The 22,586-nt window shown below is 48.2% G+C and overlaps 3 protein-coding genes across 4 annotated transcripts; 1 reads left to right on the top strand and 2 right to left on the bottom strand.

Annotated features, from left to right (window-relative positions):
* Positions 1-3,505: 3,505 nt before the first annotated feature.
* Positions 3,506-9,889, top strand: CD63 (CD63 molecule). The gene is made up of 8 exons (XM_020989956.2): positions 3,506-3,611; positions 4,318-4,393; positions 7,689-7,877; positions 8,171-8,245; positions 8,386-8,481; positions 8,925-9,065; positions 9,431-9,514; positions 9,694-9,889. The coding sequence occupies exons 1-8, from the start codon at positions 3,523-3,525 to the stop codon at positions 9,757-9,759; spliced, it is 816 nt and encodes a 271-aa protein (XP_020845615.1). The 5' UTR covers positions 3,506-3,522; the 3' UTR covers positions 9,760-9,889.
* A 185-nt stretch (positions 9,890-10,074) lies between these two features.
* On the bottom strand, positions 10,075-14,337 carry RDH5 (retinol dehydrogenase 5). 2 transcript variants are annotated; one of them, XM_020989953.2, is made up of 5 exons: positions 14,258-14,337; positions 13,275-13,609; positions 12,271-12,529; positions 11,582-11,745; positions 10,075-11,139 (listed from the first exon to the last, which is right to left on the bottom strand). In XM_020989953.2, exons 2-5 carry the CDS (start codon positions 13,582-13,584, stop codon positions 10,916-10,918), a joined length of 957 nt encoding a protein of 318 aa, XP_020845612.1. In that variant the 5' UTR covers positions 13,585-13,609; positions 14,258-14,337; the 3' UTR covers positions 10,075-10,915. The 2 variants fall into 2 exon arrangements, with proteins under 2 accessions (XP_020845612.1, XP_078001797.1); XM_078145671.1 differs by lacking the exons at positions 10,075-11,139; positions 14,258-14,337 and adding an exon at positions 11,147-11,251 and having other exon boundaries at positions 13,275-13,898.
* A 637-nt stretch (positions 14,338-14,974) lies between these two features.
* On the bottom strand, positions 14,975-20,531 carry BLOC1S1 (biogenesis of lysosomal organelles complex 1 subunit 1). Its single transcript, XM_020989957.2, has 4 exons — positions 20,371-20,531; positions 18,377-18,449; positions 16,173-16,305; positions 14,975-15,225 (listed from the first exon to the last, which is right to left on the bottom strand). Exons 1-4 carry the CDS (start codon positions 20,429-20,431, stop codon positions 15,115-15,117), a joined length of 378 nt encoding a protein of 125 aa, XP_020845616.1. The 5' UTR covers positions 20,432-20,531; the 3' UTR covers positions 14,975-15,114.
* Positions 20,532-22,586: the final 2,055 nt, after the last annotated feature.

Genomic DNA, 22,586 nt, shown 5'->3' with positions numbered 1-22,586 from the left:
TCCACCCTGCCAGCAGGAGGCACACTATTCCACGCATTCATTGAAGAGAAGGTAGGATGGGAGCAGGTGTAAATTTCTCCTATGACTTTAAAACACTAGCCGATATGCAGATTGAGGAGACTGAAATCCTTGCTGCCTTCTTTTCTATTTTTATTACCGTTCCCTAAGTCTTGATTTCCCTATTCTGTAAAATGGGGGTGCTGGCACTTATATTATCTCACCTTTCTCCTCTGGGTCTAGGCTATTATTGTGAGCAAAAGCTAACAGGGTAGTGGTGAGGAAAGAACTTTTAAAACAGTAAAGTAGTATAAAAATCTGAATTATTATTAGATAATCTCTCCCCACTTTTTTCTGTTTGGCACCTAAGTACTTTTCTTATTCTAAATGATATTTATCTGTGTACCTATCTTATTTCTCTACTAGACTGTAAGCTCTACTTAACCATAGGGGACTATGTAATTTTTTCATCTTCATATCTCTGGTGTATAACATAACACTTGATTTTATAATCATGCTTACAAAATGTATGTTGAGTGAACGAACAGAGGTGAGTGACCTGACTGAAAGGTCAGAGAGTCCTACGGCCAAATGGAAGGAATCAGTGGTGGATGGATGAAGGATTCCAGGGATATGTTAAGATAGGAAAAGTATTCAGAATGAGGGGGGGTCATAGATTGGTCATCTAGTCTGACCTCTCTCAATTTACAGATGGGGATATTGAGTCCCAGTGAGAAGTGACTTGCCCAAGGTCACACTGGTAGTATTGGGATCTGAATCCAGGCCCCCTGGTCCCAAATTCATTCTACTCCATCCTTCCCTATTGCCAATCTTTCCCTACCTCTATCCTTCCATTTATTTCCCATCTCCATTTCTCTTTTTCTATTCTGTATCCCCATATCCATGTCCATTCCTCCCCCTTCCAAGGTCTTCCCATCTCTCCCCTTCCCCCTGAATGGGGAAATCTTGAGTTCACTAGAATCTTTCATACCAAGTCACCTAGATAGCTGTCATTGTTGACATATTTATTCATCTGGGAGTGGTGGTAGTGAGTGGAGGGAAGGAAGGGCATTAACCCAGAAGACACTGGATGTTTTTTTATACGTAGCCCCTGGCTCTAAAAGGCCTTTGGTACTGGCTATACACTTCTTTGTGAGGCATTTTGCCTAGCAAAATATCTACTGAGGGCATGGACTTTGCCTAGAACATCTACTTGCCAAATGTTCTGCTCTGGTACTAGGCTGGGGTGTGGTGGAGCTGGCAGGCACCCTGCCAAACTACCAGGATGGGCATAAGTTTCTGCCTCAGGTTAGTTACCCCCGGTCACTTAGAGGAGCCCACAGTTCTGGGCTTAGTTTAGTGGTTTAGTGTCATGCCTGGACTGTAATCACTTGGAGTTGATTCTGAAGGCTCTGATTGGTGTGTTATCAAATCCATGAATTAGAGAATAATTGGATCTCCCCTCAAAAGTCCCATTTCTACTCTTTTTGTCTTTTTTTTTCTCTTTTTGTACTTTCTGGAGCCTTCCTTCTGGTACTCATGGGTGGGCTATTCTGTGTTCATTGCCTGGGGATCTAGGACTCTAGGCACTGAAAATAACCTCCTTAATTAATGAAAACTTATTAAATTAATTACTTATTATTTAACTTACTGACTTATTAGAGAATGAACAAAGTTTGTCTTTGTCTTTCTTTGGCATTTGTCTTGACTGTCCTCCCACATCCCCCCTCTCCATTTTTCATTTGCCATATTTAGCTGTCTCCCTAGACCCCTGGAGCTCTGGCCCCCAATACTCTCTTAAACTCCAACTTCAGCTCTCTTTTTGCTGCCCTCTCAAAATAACTTCCCCTAGACCAGAGATTCTTTACCCTGGAGTCTGTGAATTTTATTTTAAAAATAGTTTGATAAGTATTTCAATGTAATTGGTTTCCTTTGTAATCCTATATGTTTTATGCATTTAAATACAATGAAAAATATATCATGTAAGCTTTACTAGACTTCAAAAGGGTCTTGTGATGCAAAAAAAGTTAAGAACCTCTCCCCTATGCAGGATGTGAGACCCAGGCTTCTTGGTTTCCAGCCCAGCACTCTCCTCTGTTTTCCATATTTCCTTTCTCTCTACCTCTCATCACTTTTCCACCCAGGCCTGACAAGAGTGGAGGATGGGGATGTAGGAGGCCTCTCGTGCTGCTACTGGCTGAGTCTGGATGCTCCTATATTAAAGGATAGGGAATCTGGAGGGTGATTGTGCAGTCTAAACTTCTTACATGGAAAGAACACTTGATTTGGAGTCAAAGGAAATGGATTTGTGTCCTATCTCATCACCAGCTACCTGTGAGACCTTGGGCAAGTCACTTAATTTTTCTGGGGTTCATTTTCCCCAAATTAAGGGGCTTGGACTAGATGACCTCTATGGTCTCTTCTATCTTTAAATCTATAATCCTATGATCCCTCTTTCTCAACCTACAAGTCTGGTTCAAAGGTTGGGATAACAAGGAACACACTTTTCCTCACCCCTAGGAGGGTGCATAGGGATGCTGTCTTCCTTGTCTGTTTCCCTATCTCCTCACCCCTAGAATTCAGTCCAATGTCTATAAGTGCCTAGTTGTGTAGAAAACACTGGGCTGGGTGCTAGGGATTAAAAAACAAAAACCAAAAAAAAAAAAAGAAAAAGAAAAAGAAAAAAAAACCAACCACCACCAAATTAGTTTCTTGCCTTCAAGGAGTTTCCACTGCTCTCAGAGGAAGGGATCCCTAACCTTAGAGAAATGACAGAGAAGTCTGGAGAAGTTAGGACTCTGCCTTTGTAACCCTTCTTCTTGCCCCCATCTCCTAAAGTTGCTACTCAGTGGCTCAGTGTTAAATCCTTTCCGGGAAACTGAAGCCTAGATGTATGTAACTTTGCCATTGGATTGGGGTGTTGTGTTACCACTAAGACAAGCAAGGGACTCAGCTATGACGTCCTAGTCTCTCCTCTGACTCAGCAGCTTGCTTCGTCCCAACTCCCAGTGGTTGTCCCCCAGAGCTATGAAATGATGGAGAGGTTTACTCAATTTTTCTCCTTTTCCCTCAGAATTGGAGAGGCAAAGGGGAGCTTCCAGCTCTCTAGAATCCTGCTCTTAATAGAAAGAGGTGCAAGGGATCATAAAGATCAGTTAGGCTTCATTTTATAATTGAATAAATTGAGGGCCAGGGAGGGTGACTTGCCCATTGTCCCATTAGAAGTGAGTATAAGAGCTGGGACCAAGGCATAGCTGCCACTCTTGCTGGGGGCCAGAGCAGGAAGAGGGACCACTTTGCAGTTATGGGGTTAGGGGCACCTTGGAAAGCTGAAAGGACCTGAGGGAGGCGGGGTAAGTAGGAGATGAATGACCCACGTTGAGTTGTGTGTGTTGGGGGGGGTTGGGGGCCGCTCTCCTCTTTCAAGCCCGAGTGACTCAGGCTCCAGCTGCTCCCGCGTCACATGAGGCGGGCAGACACCCTGCGGGGGGAGGGGGCAGCAGTGGCTGGAGCCGGGGCGGGGCCATGGCAGGCGGGGCCAGAGTTGGGGGTCGGAGCAGAGAGAGACCAGGAACAGCTGTGGGGAGAGGATCTCAGAAGCTCGGGGAGATCAGGTGAGGTTTGTGGGCTGGAGGCTGGGGGTATGGGGACGTTTAGGACCTCAAAGTGGTGGAGAAGAAGGGAGAGAGTCACTTTCCTGGCAGGTCTGCGTCGTACTCCACCATCTCACTTCCCACTCTCCCCTTCCCCCGACACTCCCCTGGTCTTTCAGCTATGTGCTCACGTCTTTTAAAAACTTTATTCCGAACTTCGAGGCAGTGGGGTGGCCAAACCTTTTTTTTCTCGGGGTGAGGCGGGGTGGGGTGGGGCAAGGCAAGGGGAGCAGGGCTTGGAGGAAGGGACGTAATCGGGGATGGGGGGGAAGGAGAAAAGTGCCTAAGTTTGGGAGAGGGGAATACCGAGGGGAGCAAATTGTACGCTGGGGCGTGGATTGAGGTTGGAACTTCTCTGTCCAGCCCGTTGTCAGTTGGTCCGGCCCTAGCCTTCCTTTCCTTCGGATGTTCTCTTCGAGTCGGAGGAGGCGGGGGCTGCTGGGGCGAGGCCCGCTGGAGATGGGGTTCTGAGCTTCTCTGCCCATCAGACCCCAGGCTCTAGGGGAGGGGTCTGGGAGACGTGGAGCTAACCGCCTGTTTCCGGGTGGGAGGGGCCGGGAATGGGGGGACTTACTGGGAAGTCCCTGTGGGCTGGGAGCCCGGAAGCCGGGATCCCCTCCCCCACCAGCCGCTGCTGATCACTCTCCCGTTTGCCTCACTCCCCCAGGCCAGCAGCCATGGCAGTAGAAGGAGGAATGAAATGTGTCAAGTTTCTGCTCTATGTCTTAGTGTTGGGCTTTTTGGTAAGCGGGGATGAACGGGTAGGAGGTGGGAGTGTGTGTGTGTGTGTGTGTGTGTGTGTGTGTGTGTGTGTTGGATTGTGGAAGTGGGTAAGTCGAGCATTGTCCTGTGGGGAGGTGGGAGCTGGGGCAAAGGGGGGGGGTGTGTGCCCAAGAACTTCTAGGGTAAGTCTTAAGTAACTAACATGGCTTTGGGGATGAAGGACCTTCCTGGTGAGGAAGCCTTGGGATGGAGTGTGTGGTAGGTTGGAAAATCAAGTGTGAGGTCAGCTAAAAAGCAAATATAGAACAGCCCCCACTCCCGCTCTTTTAGGAACCCTTAAGACTTATGTCTTCTGGCCATTTTGGTTTACCTCAAGCTCCCCAGCCTGTCCACTCCTTTTCCCTGCCCCCTCAGTCTCTGGGCCCTTCCTGTCTGGTGACCCAACTAACTGTGGTAATGGGCAACTAGACAACGGGCAGATGCTATCTTCAGCAAGCTCTCCTCCCTGCCCCCTTAGTCTGTAACTTCTTTCAGACTCTGAGTTGGAGAGATGGAATCTCTCTGTGAATTGTGATATAGGGAGGACCAGCCTGGAAGCCTTTTGCTTACTACCCCCATCCCCCTAATGTCCCCATCCTCCATGCCCTTAATCCTACTTTCCCCTAAGAGAAGGAAAGAATTCATTTGCCTTGGAAGAGATAATGCCCTGACCTCCTTTTCTAACCTGATCTACCACTGATCTCAATCAGGAGCCACTCTGGTAGCAAGCTAGAGGAGAGAGATTTCCCTAGTTCTGAAGCAAGCAGAGAGTCAAGTGAAGGGATGAGCAAAAAAAAGGAATGAAGGGGGAGAGGTGGCATTGTGGGCAATACCGGGCCTCTTGGATGGGACGGGACAGGGCGCTTGGGGATCAAAGAGATACCTTGGGCATTTGGCATGGCACAGGATATCAGTTATCATTCAAGTGAAGTCAGGAATGTATGCCTTGAGGTTAGGCTTGTATTTATTACCATTATTTCTAGTTGGGTAGTTGGGTCCAAAAAGAGAACTCAGATGAATTGAATTCGGTGCAGCAAATATTTTAAGCACCTACTATGTGCTAGGTACTAGGGATACAACACCCTCCCCCCCCAAAAGTGAAAGTCCCTGCCTAAGGAGCTCACAGTGATTACTGGGGGGGGGAGGGCAACACACATAACATAGGCAGTTAAGTAAACACAAAGTAGATACAAAATGATACGAAGTAATTTGAAGAGGATAGAAAATGAATATAGGTCGGGGTTAGGAGAGAATCTGGAAAATGTCTTGTGTGGGAGTGGCACCTGAGCTTGAATGGATTCCTAGAGTGAGGGAGTTTTTGGGGGAAGTGGCATCCGTGGGGGATGGTCTAGGGGAGAGTAAATGTAGGTCAGGGACTTACCTCTTCCCCTTTTTTTGAAATCCCTCCAACTGCCTTTGGCTAAGAATGGGCAGTCCTATTCTCTAATCCTTGGAGGAAGTAAAAGGCTAAGTCTATATTCTTCAACAATATATACATATATGTGTATATATTTGTGTGTGTGTATATGCATACATATGTGTATAGATCTGTGTGTATATGTATGTTTATACACACATGTTGAGGCAGCTAAAGAGCTCTGGGCCTGGAGTCAGAAAGACATGAGTTCAAATATGGTTCCAGACACTTACTACCTGTGTGACCCTGGGTAAGTCATTTAACCTCTGTTTGCTTTAATCCACTGGAGAAGGAAATGGCAAACCACTCCAGCATCTTTGCCAAGAAAACCCCATGGACAGTATGGTCCATGAGGTCACAAAGAGTCAGATTAAACAACAGTACACACACACACACACACACACACACACACACACACACACACACGATCATTGTTATTGTTTGGTCATTTTTCAGTTGTGCTCTGACTCCTTGTGACACCCATTTGGGGTTTTCTTGGCAAAGATACTGGAGTGGTTTGCCATTTCCTTCTCCAGCTCATTTTACAGATGAGGAAACTGAGGCAAACAGGGTTTAGTGACATGCCCAGGGTCACAAAGTGAATAAGTGTCTGAGCCCGAATTTGAACTAAGGAAGATGAGTCTTCCTGATTCCTGGCCTAGTGTTCTATCCACTGCACCACTTAGCCGTCCTACTCTAGGGTCAGAGCGTGCGTCTGTGGGCACGCGCGCACACACACACACACACAGAGACAGAGATTTTATTGTTTTTGTTGTTAAGTCATATCTGACTCTTCATGACTCCATGGACCATATTGTCCATACGGTTTTCTCAGCAAAGATACTGAAGTGGTTTGCCATTTCCTTCTCTTAGCTTTTTGCAGGCAGGGGTTAAGTGACTACTGTGCCATCTAGCTGTACATGCACATACATGCATGCACACACACACATATATTATGCATTATAAACTCTAGGGTGCTCTGATATGGAGGGTGATTCTTCATATATATATATATATATCTATATATATATCTATATATATATATATATCTATATATCTATCTATATAAAAAATTGCTTTCCTTGCAGTTTGTAGTAAGTTAGGTAGCGAGAATATTATCTTCGTTTTACAGATGAAGAAACTGAGGCACGAGGAAGTTAAGTGACATATCTGTGTCTATCTATATACGTACACACATGTATATGTGTGTATCTTTTTTGGTAAATGTTATGGGGGTTTCCTGATCTAGCTTACCTCTCGTTTCCATTGAGCCTGCCTTTGAAACAAAGAAAAGTAGCTAAGCAGAACTGACTGAGCAGCCCCAGCTGATGGCATATGCAACATTGAGAACCTGGAGGGACCCATAGGTGTCTCATGCCTTGCTCTCTGTAAGCAAAGTTGGTCATTGAAGTGGAGGTTTCTGCCTCTTTTTAGTGCCTTTATTTACATTGTTCTAGTAATGGGACCTGTTGTTCTTTTGCTTTGGCTTTTTCAGCCATGCATCACTTCATACAAGTCTTCCATGATTCTCTGAGTTCCTTGTGTTTATCAGTTCTGAGAGAACGTTCCAGGACATCCCTACAGCACAATTTGTTTAGTCACTCCCCAATCAGTGGGTACTCCTTCATTAAGTTCAATAACTTGTCCAGGGTCACCAAGTTGCTAAGTATCAGGGCCAGGTCTTGAACCTGGGTTGTCTTAAAGACCATGGAGTGCTTGCTCTTTTCAGGATGCTTCACTGTTTGTCTATAGTAAGGAGGAGTATATCCCGTGTATTTGTGTTGGGTGGGGGAAGCTGGACAGTGCTTTAGGCCCCACCCTATCCCACCTTAACTAACCTGCTGCCTCTGCTCTTGAAGGCCTGTGCGGTGGGGCTGATTGCAGTAGGCGTGGCAGTTCACTTCACCTTGAACCAGACCATACCCATTGGGTCCACCACAGGCTCTGTGGTGCCTGTTGTCATCATAGCCTTGGGTACCTTCCTCTTCCTTGTGGCCTTCTTGGGCTGTTGTGCTACCTGTAAGGAGAATTACTGTCTTATGACCACGGTAAGAGGGGGCATAGAGGCTGAGGGATGACTGTGGGGATTGGGTGACAGTGGTTTACGGGAGTGATGGGGGAGACCCAGGGGACTAAAGGACAGGGGTCTGTGACCAGGAGGGAGGAATGAAAATGATGCTGAATCATCCTATAGCAAAGGTAGGGAGGTGAGGGATAGGGGACCACTTGGGATAAAGATGGTAATGACTATGATGATGATGGTGATATGGGCAGGGCTGACCCCTAATCTGATCTAGAACTCCATCTCTTCTCTCCACCTATTTCTTCCCCTCTTTTTTAGTTTGCCATCTTTCTGTCCCTCATTGTCCTAGTAGAGGTGGCTGCAGCTATTGCTGGATATGTCTTCAGGGACAAGGTAAGTAGACTGTGATGAAGGGGATAAGAGTTTGGCCTAGGAGGGTGGGATGTGACTGTGGTTCCCAGAGAGCTCACCATGATCATTTTGGAGCTTGGCAAGGGGGCATCCCTTAATACTTCTTTTCCCCCATCTCCCAGGTGAAGTCAGAGTTTGACAAAGGCTTCCGGGATGAGATGAAGGAGTATGAGAAAAATAACAACACAGCACGGTTCTTGGATAAGTTGCAGGAAGGAGTGAGTTGGGGGGAGGGGGAGAAGAGGGGGGATGGGAGAGGGGGCTATATCCAGAAATGACTGTGATACAAAAATAAAAAGCATCAATAAATTTTTTCAATGTAAGTTTTGGGGGTAGTGGTAATTCCCTAGAGATAGGCCACTCTAGAGGAATAGTTATAGGGGATAGGATGACCCAGGAAGCTTTTGAGCACAATATCTACCAATCCAATTTTTTCCAGCCTTTTGGAAAAAGCCTTATAGCTTCTTTTTCTTCACCTCAATTCCAATCCCCCAACACCTGGTTGCCTTGTAGAGTCACATTTTGCATCGGGGGTACTTTAGCCTGGCCCGTGAGCCTTGGCCTAGAGGACCTTCCCCCCTCATCATTTATTTATTTATTTATTTATTTTCCTTCCCCCTTATTTGGCCAATCTCCTCACCAACCTTTCTCTCCATTCTAGTTTAAATGCTGTGGGGCAGTGAACTATACAGATTGGGAGCAAGTGTCCCAAATACCCAAGAACAGCATCCCTGACTCTTGCTGCATCAATATCACCCAAAACTGTGGAACTAACTTCAAACCTTCGGACATTAACCAGGAAGTATGTGGGGTGGGTGGTGATTAGGGGTTAGGCATAGCTAAAAGACTGGAGAGAGAAAAGGACTGGAGATTAGGGGGACTGGAGGAGTTAGAGATCTCTGGAAAGTCAAGAGCCTGAGGGAACCTAGGAATGGGGGCAGGATCTTTTCTTCAAGGAGGGTCTAGGATGTTAGAGAAGCCCAGGGAACTGGTGATCTGAAGAAACTAAAAGCTGGGTCTGGTATAGGGTTGAAGAGAGCCAGCAGGGATGGGAGAGTGAGAATTAGGACAGACTTGGGACTGGTGGGGTTTAGGGAAGCCAGGCTTGGGGACAGGGTATAAATGAGCAAGAAGGTGAGTTTGTGAAAGTCCCTTGCATCTTCCCAGGGCTGTGTGGAGAAGATTGGAAATTGGCTAAAGCACAGAGCTTTGGTGCTAGCAGGTGTAGCACTGGGTGTCACATTCGTGGAGGTGAGGGGGTCCCCAAGGTGGGGTGGGATGGTGCAGAGCCCACTGTGTACTAAGTAAACTGCTATCCCTAGTGCCAGTCTGCCTGGCCTTGGACTCATTCCCCTAATGTATACTTTTCTGCCCATGTCATATTCCTGATTATGCCTGCCCCACCCATTTACACACTTTTTTCCTTTCAGATTCTGGGAGTTATCTTTGCCTGCTGCCTCATGAAGAGTATCAGGAGTGGCTATGAGGTGATGTAGGGGCGCTCTCTGCCCCTCACCACCTTCTCATGGCAATAAGGGAGTGGGCTAGTGTGTCCTGGGTTTTTCAATTAATAAATGGATTTTTTTTTTCACTCTGAAAAGAAACAAAGTGTGAATTTGTCCTTCAGATCCATGGCTCCTGGCTTTTTTTTCCCCCTCAAGTCCTGGACTTGCCTCTTTGCCCCCTCTCCCATGCACTCTTAGGATCATAAAATTATTTAGTATTGGGGGAAAATTTAGAGGTAATTTAATCTGAGGCCCAGACTGGGGAAGTGGCTTGTCCATGATCACATAATTGCAAAATTTACCAAGTTTGAACCTGGGTCCTTTATTTCCAAACCCAGTGGTTTTCCCCATGGAACATGATGCCTTCTTTTTCATCTCCAAGTCTATTCCCATGGCCCTTTTCTTGTGTGTCCGTGCCTGGTGTTTGTCTCCCTTCACAGTCCTGTGTTTCATTTTCCTGCACTCATGTCCCCACAGCCCTCCAGTCCTTTTGCCCTCTTGGTAGTTATGGGAGAGTGGATAGGGAGGAAACCAGGAATTTAGTTTTGGGAGTGGTAGGGTGAATCACGAGCAGCTGAGAATGGAAGAGGGAAGAAGATACCATGGGAGCCAAGGGCCTGGTATCAATGATGCCCAGCTTCTTCTCTCTGAGCCTGTGGCATCATGATTAGGCTGTGCCCTGTGCTGGGACACTGATGAACTGATCTGCAAAAATTCTGGACATGCCCTTTAAGGGGAGCTCCTACCCGAAGGAGAAGTTTCCAGATTCACTGCCCCCCACCATGCCAGTCTTGACGGTGTCCAGCTTTAACCAGGGGATGGGTACCAATGAAGAAGGGCTAAGACCCAACTGGCAATGAAGAGTGACATCCAGTGATGATCTACTGAAGTGCACCCTCATCGAGCCCGGAATAAAGGCTTCCAACCCTGGGGAGAGTGTATCTGGCACTCCCTCTGGTGGCCACTTTTTTTGTGGCAGCCTTTTTTCGAAAGGAAATTTGCAAAACTGGAGGGATTATTTTAAAAAACATCTTGATCCTCAGAAAGGGAATAAAGGTCGGGATGGGGCAGCTCAATTTGGGTGGTGATTATAGTTTATAGTGTTTGCTTTCCATTCTGTGCCTCAGTTTCCTCCAGGCTAATGGGTTCAGCAGACAGTCTGGGCAGGTTTGGGAAGAACACAAGTGAGTATAGCGTCTACCAGGCTGGCAGGTAAGTAGGAGGCAGGCAGCCAGAGAAGCTTGGCATCCCATCCAGGACTGTATCTTGTGCGGGGGTAGCAGGCAGTCAGTGCATGCTCCAGGCAGCTGCTCACCTTGCCCAAGTCCCCGTCACAGATCAGGTTCATGATGAACCGTTGTACCTTCAGGTCTGGGGAGAGAAGCGGAGATCACATCTTCCTTCACCCAACCTCCCCTGCCCAGTATTCATTTTCTTCACCAGTCTGGTTTGCTCCCAGGACATTCAGACCCTCCAGGGTTATCTGTGGGGTAGGAGGGCCACATGCTCCAGGTTTGGTTGGGCACCAGCACATTAGTATTATTATTCCTACCAGACCCTGTTTCTTCCATGGGCCTCTCCTTTGCCTTTCCTGTCTATCACGAGGCAGGCTGGAACAGGAGCCATGCTCTTACCCACTCCTTCCTCCTTCCGTTATTGTAAGTAGACAATATACTACCTCCCTCCCTGCTCCAGTTTATTTGGATAGGGGAGACCACACCCCCTGGATGGACTGAAGGAGGCGCTGTGCCCCACCCTCTTCATCTCTCATGTTCAGAATGGATTCTTGGCATCCTCAGCTCCAGCTACTCACACTTGGGGAGGAAGTTGTCCCCGTAGCTGGCCTGAGTGGCAGGAGATAACCGTTTCCAGGAGGCCTGAAGCGTCCCCTCCACACACTCCAAGTTGGTCACTGCTGTGCGGAAGAAGCCTGGTTCCACGATAGAGACCCGTACCCCGAAGGGAGCTATGTCCCGTCTGGAATGTGGAATATCAGAAAATAGAAGAGATTTTCCCCCTTGGGTTATTGCCCCATGAGGGTAGTTCCCTAAAAGCTACAAGTGATGGATAGGATGGGAGATGGAATTGAGGGATCTCCCCCAACTAAAAACTAGGGTAGGAAGCCATGGTGGGCGTGGGCCATTTGAATTCTGTGAATGGTGCATCTTACACCATTGGAGATAGGGTTAGAGACCTTTGGGGTTCATTTCCCCTCATCCTAGACTGCACCCTGTTCTGGCACTGGAATGGGTAGGAAAGAGACACATGGTTCTTCCTGTCTGGGTACTCTTAGTCTGATGGAAGAGAAAGGACCCGTATATAGGAGATGGGCACAGAGATGACTATAAAGACCTATGCAAGTGAGCGATGCAGACTGGATGAAGGTGAGGGGGGACTTGGAATGAAGGAATCACAGTTGGAGCGACATATTCAAGTGTCCTGGATGTGACCCTTGTGATGCCTGCATCTTAGGGTGTTGGGTTAGGCCCCCTCCCCCCTCACCGTAGGCTGTCAGAAAAGGCCTCCAGGCCATATTTGGAGACACAGTAGCCCCCACCATTGGCAGCCAGACGGCCCAGGACGGAGGTGATGTTGATGACTCGACCCTGTGACTGTTGTAGCAAGGGCAGCAGGGCAAGGGTCACTCCGATGGGACCCAGTGTGTTCACTTCGAGTACTCTCCGGTAATCCTCCAGATTCAGCCACGGGGTAGGACCGATGATCCCAGTGACGCCTGCGTTATTCACCAGCCCAAAGAGCCCTGTTGGAATTGTTGGTGGTTGGGTAGGGGAAAAAAAACAGGCCTCATTGACCCCCTGAAAGCTTGAAGCACCCTATCCAATTAGATAAATATTGAATGCCTGTGGGCCGAGCATTAGGCTACCTATTGGGGGAACTACCAAGTTTAAATAAGATATGGTCCCTGCCTTTAAGAGAGTCTAGTTAGGGGTATAACACATACAATGACACATGTGTGTATAATTATATATAAGGTATATAAGAGATATATAAGTAAATAGGACAGGTCGAAAAAATGCTCATGAAATGGACCAGTGGTTGTTACTGACAGGGGGAATCAGGGAAGATTTCATGGAAAATGTGGGATGTGAGTTATTCTGTTACTTCTAGTGAGAATTTGATCAGATGCCCAGGGCTGGAGGAATGGGGGGAGGATTGCAGGGAGTGTGCCACTGAGATATATACATATATATACATATATATATTTAGAGTTTACAAAGGGAAATTTATTGAGGAGGTATAGAGGACAGAATTTATAGGAACATCTCCCAAGTGGGGATTCACTCCTACCTTGCATATACAAGGTCCCCGGGGAGCGTGGGCTCAAATTTGAAATACAGAGGTAGTCCTACATACATCTAGTTAGCACACGGGGCTGAGAAGTCCTTTTTTCCCTGCATAGAGTCCCTAAGTTTGCTTCCTGGAGTAATGCTGGTGATGTGCCGCTGGCATCTTCGACACCGTTTGACACTTCTCTCCCCACTCACCTCTCTCTCCCACGATCGTCCCCACCCACTCAGCCACTTGCTGGATGTTTTGGGGGTCAGTGACATCCAGGAGCGTGGTGCAGAGTCGAGGAGAAGCAGCCCGCTTCAAGTTTTCTGCCCCTGTGGGTGTCAGGCAACCAGCCAGAACTCGGAAGCCTCGTCTGTCCAGCCGCAGCGCCAGGTGCCGGCCAAAGCCCGAGTCACAGCCAGTGATGAATATGAAGGCATCACTGGGGGGTAGCACTTGCCGGTCTCGCAGGAACCACAATATTCCCCAAAGCAGGGTCCCAAGAAACAGGAGCGGCCACATGGTAGGAGAGAGAGCCCCAAGACCTCTGAATTAAGGATTCAATTGCAAAAGATGGTCTAGGCTGTCCTGTTGGAGTTTCTGTCTACACTTCACATTTTAAAATCTGCTTTTCTTTCTCTGGATTCTGCCACCCTCTCTGGCTTGATACCTATAGTCCGGGCAGACCTAGGCAGTATCTCAGGTGAATCCAGGGGTGGGGAAGAAGGCAAGCAAGGAGAAAGACATTTCTATGCAGACAGAAGTCCTCAGAGCCACACCATTCACTGTGGATCTACATGAGAGGGACGTGGAGTAGAAATCTCTCACTTAGCACCATTCTGTTTGGCAGGCATGCGCTCTCCTCCCCTCCCTATCGAGCCCTTCCATAGTGTTTAAATTTAACCTAGGCCTTACGTTGAAATTTAGCTGGGCCTTACTTTGAGGGGGGCCTAGGCCAGGAGTCAAGAGACCTGGGTTCTAGTTGAAGCTGTTACCATAGTTTCCCCATCTTTTGTCTGTCCATCCGGCTTGCCTTTCATGGTGGCTGAAGAGCAAATGAGCTATGTACACAGAAGCACTTTGAGAAGCTAAAAGTTACGTAGTAACAAAGAATTGCTACTATTTGTACCTACTTGTCCCCAAAACCCTGCTCTGTGATCCCCAACTGGAGGCCTCCCATCCGCCCACGGCTTACCTCAGGGACCAGCTTTCACGGCACAGTGCCCCAGCTCTTTCTCCTGTTGTTTCTCAGGAATTCTGACCCTCTGCCCCTTGCCCCGCCTGGCTCCTATTGGCAGTAGAGTACAAAGTCCAGAAGGGATGGACGCTCCAGGCAGCTGGGGCATTAAGGACTGGGTAAACCCAACCTGATGGGCTGAACTTAATCCTTGGCAGGGGCCAGGGTTGCTTGGACTCTCTCCTGGGACCTGTTTCCTCTACGTACCTCCCACCCCAATGTTTTCTCCCTCATCAGGGAGTGGTGAGTAGCCTTGGGGTGGACCTGTGAGACGCTCCTCTCCCCTAGGAATGCTACCCAATCCCCATCCCCACATCCGCTCTTTATCCTGCTGCTTAGTTTACTGCCTTATCCACCTTATGCCCCGGCCCACCCCAGGCTCGTGACTGCTCTGCGCCAGCCTTAGCAGGGAACACGTGTATGAATGGTGTAGAAGACAACCAGAATCTGGGGGTCCTCAGCTGCTTCTTGTCTCACTTTTCCCTGTGCTTAGCGACTAGGGCCTGCCCTGAATCAGGCTGGCTGGCTAGCCAGTACTCCAAGATGGGGTCGGTGTAACATCCTTCCTTTTTGTGCTTGGCAAGGCACTGGGGGGCAAGCTGGTTCTACTCCCAAAGCCCCATAAACCACTCTTTCCTCGAAGCTGGCTGCCCGTCCAAACACATACTACAGATGGCCAGACACTCATGCTTTATTGAGGATCTTGCTGACCTCCCCTTCCCCTGGTTAGCTGAGAGTAAGTGGGACAGAAGAGATGCCAGAGACCTCAGGGACTGAGCAGACAGCTGAGTAGCTGCGGGGAAGAAAGGATGAAGCTAGGAGGGGGCCGGCTGCAGCTGCCCCTTGTAGACATATTCCAGAGCTGTGGCAATTGTCCTCATGTCTAGTTCGATGCTCCTAGCCCAGTTCTCCACATCTCCGATTTCCTGACGAGGACAGACACAGAAAAAAGGGAGGGAAGAGTTAGGGAGTGCCACAAAGCCTTGAAATCTTCCCATCGCCCACTGCCCAAGAAGAGGCTCCTTTGCCCACCTACTTTTGACCGGACCAGTTGCTCTTCTCCCCTCTCTCCACAACGAATGGCCCTTTGTAACTTTGAAACCAGGGGTTCCTAAGCTTTTTTTGTGTCCTTTGGAAGCCTAGAGACCTCTTCTCAAAAAAGTGTTTTTAAATACACCGTAAAATACAGAGAATCACAAAGGACACCGATTATATTAAAATTTTGTTGTTGTTTAGTTTTTCAGTCAAGTCTGACACTCCATTTGGGTTTTTCTTGTCAGACACCAGAGTGGTTTGCTATTTCGTTCTCCAGCTCATTTTACACATAAGTATATTAAAATATAGTTACCAAAAGGTAGTTATTTAAAAATAAACAAGTTGAGACCCCAAGTTAAAAGCCTGGGCTCTAAATTAAGTAAGCTTTGGATTCACTTTTAAGAACTGAGTGAGGAGTCAGGAGACTTAGCTGACTCTCAGCTAATTATAATATGATTAGCTTTGAGCGAGTTTCACCATTTATAAAATGGGCCAACATCCACCCTGCCTGTCTCACAGGGTCATGTGAAAGCACTAGTTAAAAGCTACATACAAATGTTTCACCATTTATAAAATGGGCCAACATCCACCCTGCCTGTCTCACAGGGTCATGTGAAAGCACTAGTTAAAAGCTACATACAAATGTAAGGTGTTGCTGCTTAGCCAGCCCTGAGGGAAGGAAGCTGGAGAGTAGGAGGCAGGACTCTGGTTTGGCTTCTTCTAGTTCCCTACCCCCACGGCTGGGGCCTGAAAATCCCGCTGAGGACCAGAGAGCAATGGAACGGAAGGGACCACACGAGGCGCTGGCACAGAGAGGAAGAAGCCTGGTGGGACCTACCTTGAGTGCCTGGTTGAAGTTTTCCACCATCCCAATCCACTGGCCTGTCTGCTTGGCAAACTGTGTGGCCTGGACCTGGAGAGTCTTCACCTCATGGTCTAGCTTCCTCTGATTGACGTAGGCCTGGGCCACGCTGGAGGAGAAGGGATCAGAAGGGGTGTCAGCTCTGCCTGCTCTGGGGGGACTCTCTAGCCCAGCCCAGCCTAGCTTCCTAATGCAGGGAAGAAAGGCAGAGGAGAGAACTAGAGAAAGAACTCTTCGAACTTCTGGATGATCAATTCATACTATGCAAATAAAATACAAACATATATAAAAGAAAAAAAAAACCTCTTTTCTCTCTAGCACATTCAATTCGATGCTGGCTCTCAACCAGCATACCTCATCCACTTCCTCCCTATCCTGGTGAGCTTTCCTGCAACTGGGAAGTAGGGTATGGGGGAAGGGTGGGTTAATCAAGGGTAGGAAGAGGGAGTGGGGTGGGGGGATGCTGGGAAAATTTAGCAGTAGGAAAACATCTGGCAGTGATTGGGAGCCCTGGGGATCAGAGAAAGAGGCTAAGTTGGGCCTGATGGGGAGGGAAAGCTGGACCCCTCCCTGAATTGAGGGTGGTATGGGGGAGTGCCCCCCACCCCAGGAACGCTGGGTCAAGAGAGGAGGGGCCCTGAGGGACTGTCATTTCCTCCTCTCCCTTTCCCCCCTCCTGTGTGGACATACACAGGGCCTAAGAGCAGGGCAGCTTTTCTCTTCACCCCTGTGAAGCACCCTTCCCAAACAAGTTGGCTGTGTGTAAAGGGTCAAGGAAATGATAGAAGATGGGACACATCTCTGCCCCCCAGCCCCCTCCCATGAGTTGGGGTACTTGTATTTCTTCTCCCTGCCCCACAGTAAGTGCTGGAGACCTCACATTGAGTTCCCACTTCCCCACTGCCAGCACTCTTCTGGGCCTCCAAGGGCGGAATCTGTGGGGGCCGAAGCAGTCAGGGGATCAGGGAGGTTGAAGGGGGAAGGGCCGGGAGAGTGGGCAGAACACCTGACCAGGGCTAGGACAGACAGAGTCTTTGTTCTCTCTTCCGGGGAGTGAGAGGGGCTGTGGGCAGCCACACAAAACCCTTTCAAATCCAGCTCTGTGCACTGGGAAGTGGGACAGCTGCCCCCCCTCCTCACCCCCTCCCCATCCATGGTGAGGAGAGGGGGGGCTGGCAGAGGGGGAGAAGCTAGCTGAGTCTCACAGGCTGTGGGCATTGGCAGCCCAGAAGGCGCCAATGTAGGAGGGAAAAAAAATTGGGGCAGACAGCTCCTGCTCTTTAGGAGACAGCTGAGCCACAGCTGGGGTGGGAGAGGCCAGAGTAGCAGAAAGACGGGGTCAAGAAGCAAGAAGGGAGTGCTCCCCTTCACTCCCTTTCAAAGTAGAGCCTCCAGGTCTGGGATTTGAGCTGGTGGGAAATGTCTGATGCTCACCATCCCCAATCTGTTCCAAACCCCCAAGCTAAGGACCACTTACTCGTCTTTCCCTCCAGGGGCCTTCCCATCCCCCAATCAATAGCTCTCTCCACTTAAGGGAAATGAGCTAATTTGAGCTAAGTCTGACCCCACAGCACAAATGGCTGACACTTAGGTGACTCAGGCCTCACAACCACATCCAAGCTGTTCCCAGGGGGCAGAAGAGATCACACTATTCTCTCTTCTGCCCAGGGAGAAAGTACTGGCTTTCTGCTTTAGTCAAAAAGGGCAGAAAGTCATGCCCTACTCTACACCAGCCCAGGTTCTGCATCCAATCATTTGCCCTGTCTCCGTCCCCTGGTTCCAATCTTGGAGGAACACGGAGAGTTAAGGACCCAGAGAGAGGAAGGAAAGAAGAAACCTGGCGGTGTGCCAGTCCTGGCACAGGCTTGCTATATGTTCAGCTGTGCCTGTCATGCTAGCTGCCCTCTGGGCCTGCCAGAAGGTCGGGAAGGGGGAGTTGTGGTAAGGGGAGAGATGTTGCTTTCCCACTGAAAAGACAGCTGGACATGGTCACGGGGAAACAGAAGGTGGGCAGGTGGCATCAGTGATGCTAGGCCACAGAGACGTGGCCAATCTGGTTTCCCCAGCAGACTCCCTCCTCAGGCTTCATAATGAAGTCTTAGCTTGGGATGAAGAGGGAGAATAGGAGGGGTGGCTAAACATGTCATGTCCAGTCTGAGGGGCCCAGGTAAGGAGCATACCCAACATTGAGGTGGTCCACCAAGGCTTCTGTCAGGCAGGTTGCAGCAGCGATGGCTTCTCGCCTCCTCCTCTCTGGGAATCGGAAAATCAGAAATCAGAGTAGGAAGACACCTTAGACACCCAACCCTCTTAATTTTTTTTTTTAATGAGGGAACTGAGGCACAGAGAAGTTATGTGACTTGTCCAAGGACACCCAGCTAGAAGTGTAGAGGTCTGTGGTCCCCAATATTCCAAATCCAAGGTCCTACCCACCGAGGAAGAGTTTAGTGAAAGGAATTTTTGGCCAGAGTGGACCTTAGGGTTCCTCCCTTCCCATTCCCTCCCATTGTGTCCAATTAAAGTAATAAGGATGATCATCACGATGAAGATGATAGCTATCACTTATATAGTGCTTTAAGATTTGACAAATCAGGGGGCAGCTAGGTGGTACACCAGCCCTGGATTCAGGAGGACCTGAGTTCAAATCCAGCCTCAGACACATAACACTTACTAGCTGTGTGACCGTGGGCAAGTCACTTAACCCCCATTGCCTAACCAAAAAACAAAACAAAACAAAACAAAACAAAAACACCTTCCATGGAAACTTTCTACCTTTCAAGATAGAGCTTTCCAAGCAACACAATTATATATTAAGATTTGACAAATCAATTTATATGTTATCTCATCTGAAAAATCAATTTATATTACATCGAAAAATCAATTTATATCAAATGTTATTGCATTTGATTCTCAAAACCACCCACTGAGATTGGGACTGGACATGATTTCATTCGCATACCAAGTCCTGGGTGAGCAACTGCTTTTACTAATAAGGATGTGAAACTTACAGTCTTTTTTCTTTTTCTTTCTTTTTAAGGCAATTGGGGTTAAGTGACTTGCCCAGAGTCACATAGCTAGTAGGTGTCAAGTGTTTGGTCTGAGGCCGGATTTGAACTCAGGTCCTCCTGACTTCAGGGCCAGTGCTCTATCCACCCTGCCACCTAGCTGCTCCCTGAAACTTACAGTCTTAATAGTACTACTAATAAAAGTTGACATTTATGTCAAACTTAGTATGTGGTAGGCACTGAGCTCGGTGCTTTATAATTATTATCTTATTTGATCCTCACGACTCTAGGAGATGGGTGCTATTACCATTCTCATTTTACAGTTGAGCAAACTGAGTGAAAGGAGGTTAAGTGACTTGCTCAGGGTCACACGGCTAGTAAGTATCTGAGGCTAAATTTGAACTCAGGTCTTCCTGACTCTAGGCCCCATGTTCTATCCACTAAGCCACCTAGGTGCCAACCGTCCCCCCCTCCCAGTGGCCTAGACTGAGCAACTAGAGCACTCAGAGTGACTTGCCCAGGGACACACAATCAGTTACATGTCAAGGGCAGGGGGCAGCGAGGTGGTGCAGTGGATAGAGCACCTACCCTGAAGTCAGGAGGACCTGAGTTCAAATCTAGGCCTCTGACCAAACACCAGACCAAACACTTGACACTTACTAGCTGTGTGACCCTGGGCAAGTCACTTAACCCCAACTGCCTAAAAGAAAAAAAAAACAAATACATGTCAAGGTGAGGGCCTGAACCCAGATCTTTCTGACTCCAAGTCCTTCGCTCTGTCTATCATGCTTCATTTATTTAGCACCAGGCACAGTGCCAGCAGCAGGGGATACAATGACAACCGAGCTCCTTCGGTTTCCCAGGGGTCGGGGAATTCTGGGGTCGATCTCTACGAGTGATTTCCTCCCCCGCAGTTCCCGTGCCCCTCGCCCAAGCCCCTCCCACTCCAGGAGCGCCATCGCCTAGGACCAATGGGAGGCGCTCTCCTCCACCAGGGGCGGAGCCAGGAGTGGGGGCGGAGCCATGTCGGGGGGCGGAGGTAGGGGAGGAGGTCGCCATTGGGACCAGAACCGGGTCTGGGAGCCGCGCGCGTCCAGCCCGCCCAGGGCCGCAGTGGCAGAGCCGCAGGCCTTCGGAGGGAACGCGAGCGGGGCGGGACCCGGGCTCACCCTGCAGCTCCTTGCGCTCGTTCTGCTTTGCTTGGTGCTCCTTCAGCAGGCGGGACAGCATGGCCGGGCCGAGGTCGGAACTCGCTGGGGTCTCTCTGGCTTTGGCAGCGACCGCCTCGGCCTCTGCGGCATCCGCGTCACGTGGCCTAACGTTACGCGGAGTCCCCGCCCCGCACCCTTGTGGAAGGGCGGGGTTGGGTCATTGGGGTGGAGAAAAAAGGAGGCGGGGCATGGGGGACTTGAGGGATGGCGGGGGTAGAGGGGTGGGGAGGGACTTCCAAGAGTAACCCTTAATGGTTCACCTTCTGCTTGGCTGCACGTCTCCAGTGGACTGCCCAGGGACCTCTGTTTGGCCCGGTGATTTTAAGCATCCTTTACCTTTTCCCATCAAATCTCAGCCAATGTCCCACCTTCTGCAAGAAGCCTTTATGGTCCTTCTTAGTGTTAGTGCCTTCGCTCTGAGGTTATCTCCAATTTATCCTATAGCTTGTTTGTGCATAGAAGGGAGTTTTCTTTAAAACTCAGCTCAAAAGCCAGCTAATACAGGAGTGCCTTCCTGATCCCCAAACTGGTAGTGTTTCTCCTGAAAAATTAACATGTACATACATATATATATATATATATATATATACACACACACACACAATATATAATATTTTGGGCAGCTAGGTGACACAACGGATAGAGCACTGGACCTGGAATCAGAAAGACCTGAGTTTGAATCTGAGCTCAGACATTAGCTATGGAAAAGTCACTTAATCTCGCCTCAGTTTCCTCATCTGTAAAATGGTGATAATAATAGCACTTACCTTCCAGGCTTGTAAGGATTGAATGAGATAATAATTGTAAAGCACTTAGCACAGTGGCAGGCACATGGCAAGCGATGTATAATAATAATAATGATAATGACAGTGGTAATTATTATATATGTCATATATTATTATATGTGTTTTATATATACATACATATATATATTATGTCTCCTGGATAGAACTAAGTTCAGTGAGCACAGGGACTATTTCCTGGTATCCCTAGATTAACACACAGCAGGCATTTTATAAGTATTTATTTATTTATTAATTATCAATGGCATGAATAAAAGCATAGATGGCAAGCTCATCAAATTTGTAGGTGATACCTGGAGGGAGAACTAACACATTGGGTGACAGGATCCCAAAAGGTCTTGACAGGTCATTTGGCTGAATCTAATAAAAAATATTCAATAGGGACAAAAGGTAACTGCACAAATACAGGCTGGTGGGAGACAGGGCTAGGAAGCAGTTTGTATGGAAAAATATGGGGGTCTTAGCAGACTGCAGGCTCATTATGAGTCAGCAGTATGATGTGAGAAGCTGAAAAGCTAACATGCTCTTGGGTTGCATTAGGAGAAGTACAGCTTACAGGAATAAGGCTGCACTCTGCCCTCATCAGGTCCCAGCTAGAATATTGAGCTCAGTTCTAGGTGCCACAGTTTAAGAAGGATATTGATAAGCTGGAGAGAGTCCAGAGGACAGCAACTAGGATTTCATCATAAAGGATGAAAGGCCTTTATTTCATGTTATGTGAGAAGGTGAAGGAAATGGGGATTCTTATTCTAGATAAGAGGACTCATGGGGAATAAGAGGAACAGAAGATTTTCAAGGATTTTGAACGGCTCTTATGAGGAAGAGGAATTAGATCTTTTCTGTTTGGCTCCAGTTAAAGGGGCCAGAAACAGTGGGCGGAAGTTCTAAACAGACAGATTTAGGCTTGATGTCAGGAAAAACTCAACAATTAGAGCTGTCCAAAAGTGGAATGGACTACCTCTGGAGGGAGTGGGTTTTTCCTTCTTGGAGGTCTTCCAGCAGAGGCTGGATGACGATTCATTAAAAATCTTATAGTAGAAATTATTTTTGGGTCTGGGTTAGACTACATGACTGATGAAATCTCTTCCAACTCTGAATTCTGTGATTCTGTGAGATGGAAGGGAGAGGGTAACAGGGGATGGTAGAGATTTTGGAGGAGGGGAAGGGAAGAAGGATGGTGGAGATATTATAGGAAAAAAGGGAAGGGAGATTTAGGAGACACTGGGTAGAGGACAGGTAAAGGAGATGGCAGGAATACTGTGGGAGGGAATATCAGGATGGGAGATGAGGGAGTATGAGAATTGGAAGAAGGGTGGGAAAGGGGGTGAAGGGTGTCTGGGAAGAAGGGAGAGATGGGAAGTGGGAAGATTG

This window comes from Phascolarctos cinereus, unplaced genomic scaffold (genome assembly GCF_003287225.1).
Source record: "Phascolarctos cinereus isolate Bilbo 61053 unplaced genomic scaffold, phaCin_HiC Scaffold_1;HRSCAF=81, whole genome shotgun sequence".
Classification (NCBI taxonomy): domain Eukaryota; kingdom Metazoa; phylum Chordata; class Mammalia; order Diprotodontia; family Phascolarctidae; genus Phascolarctos; species Phascolarctos cinereus.
Note: the sequence above shows the minus strand (reverse complement) of the source record. Positions and strands in the feature narration are given on the sequence as shown.

Excerpts from the sequence above, each read along its gene's own strand:
- BLOC1S1 (XM_020989957.2), bottom strand. The coding sequence starts at position 20,431 with ATGCTGTCCCGCCTGCTGAAGGAGCACCAAGCAAAGCAGAACGAGCGC. Across the intron at positions 18,450-20,370 it reads CGAGCGCAAGGAGCTGCAGG|AGAGGAGGAGGCGAGAAGCC; the intron begins GTGAGCCCGGGT and ends TCCGATTCCCAG. Across the intron at positions 16,306-18,376 it reads GTGGACCACCTCAATGTTGG|CGTGGCCCAGGCCTACGTCA; the intron begins GTATGCTCCTTA and ends CTTCTCCTCCAG.
- CD63 (XM_020989956.2), top strand. The coding sequence starts at position 3,523 with ATGGCAGGCGGGGCCAGAGTTGGGGGTCGGAGCAGAGAGAGACCAGGA. Across the intron at positions 4,394-7,688 it reads TCTTAGTGTTGGGCTTTTTG|GCCTGTGCGGTGGGGCTGAT; the intron begins GTAAGCGGGGAT and ends CTGCTCTTGAAG. Across the intron at positions 7,878-8,170 it reads ATTACTGTCTTATGACCACG|TTTGCCATCTTTCTGTCCCT; the intron begins GTAAGAGGGGGC and ends CCTCTTTTTTAG.
- RDH5 (XM_020989953.2), bottom strand. The coding sequence starts at position 13,584 with ATGTGGCCGCTCCTGTTTCTTGGGACCCTGCTTTGGGGAATATTGTGG. Across the intron at positions 12,530-13,274 it reads GACGATCGTGGGAGAGAGAG|GGCTCTTTGGGCTGGTGAAT; the intron begins GTGAGTGGGGAG and ends CAATTCCAACAG. Across the intron at positions 11,746-12,270 it reads GCCTTTTCTGACAGCCTACG|ACGGGACATAGCTCCCTTCG; the intron begins GTGAGGGGGGAG and ends TCCACATTCCAG.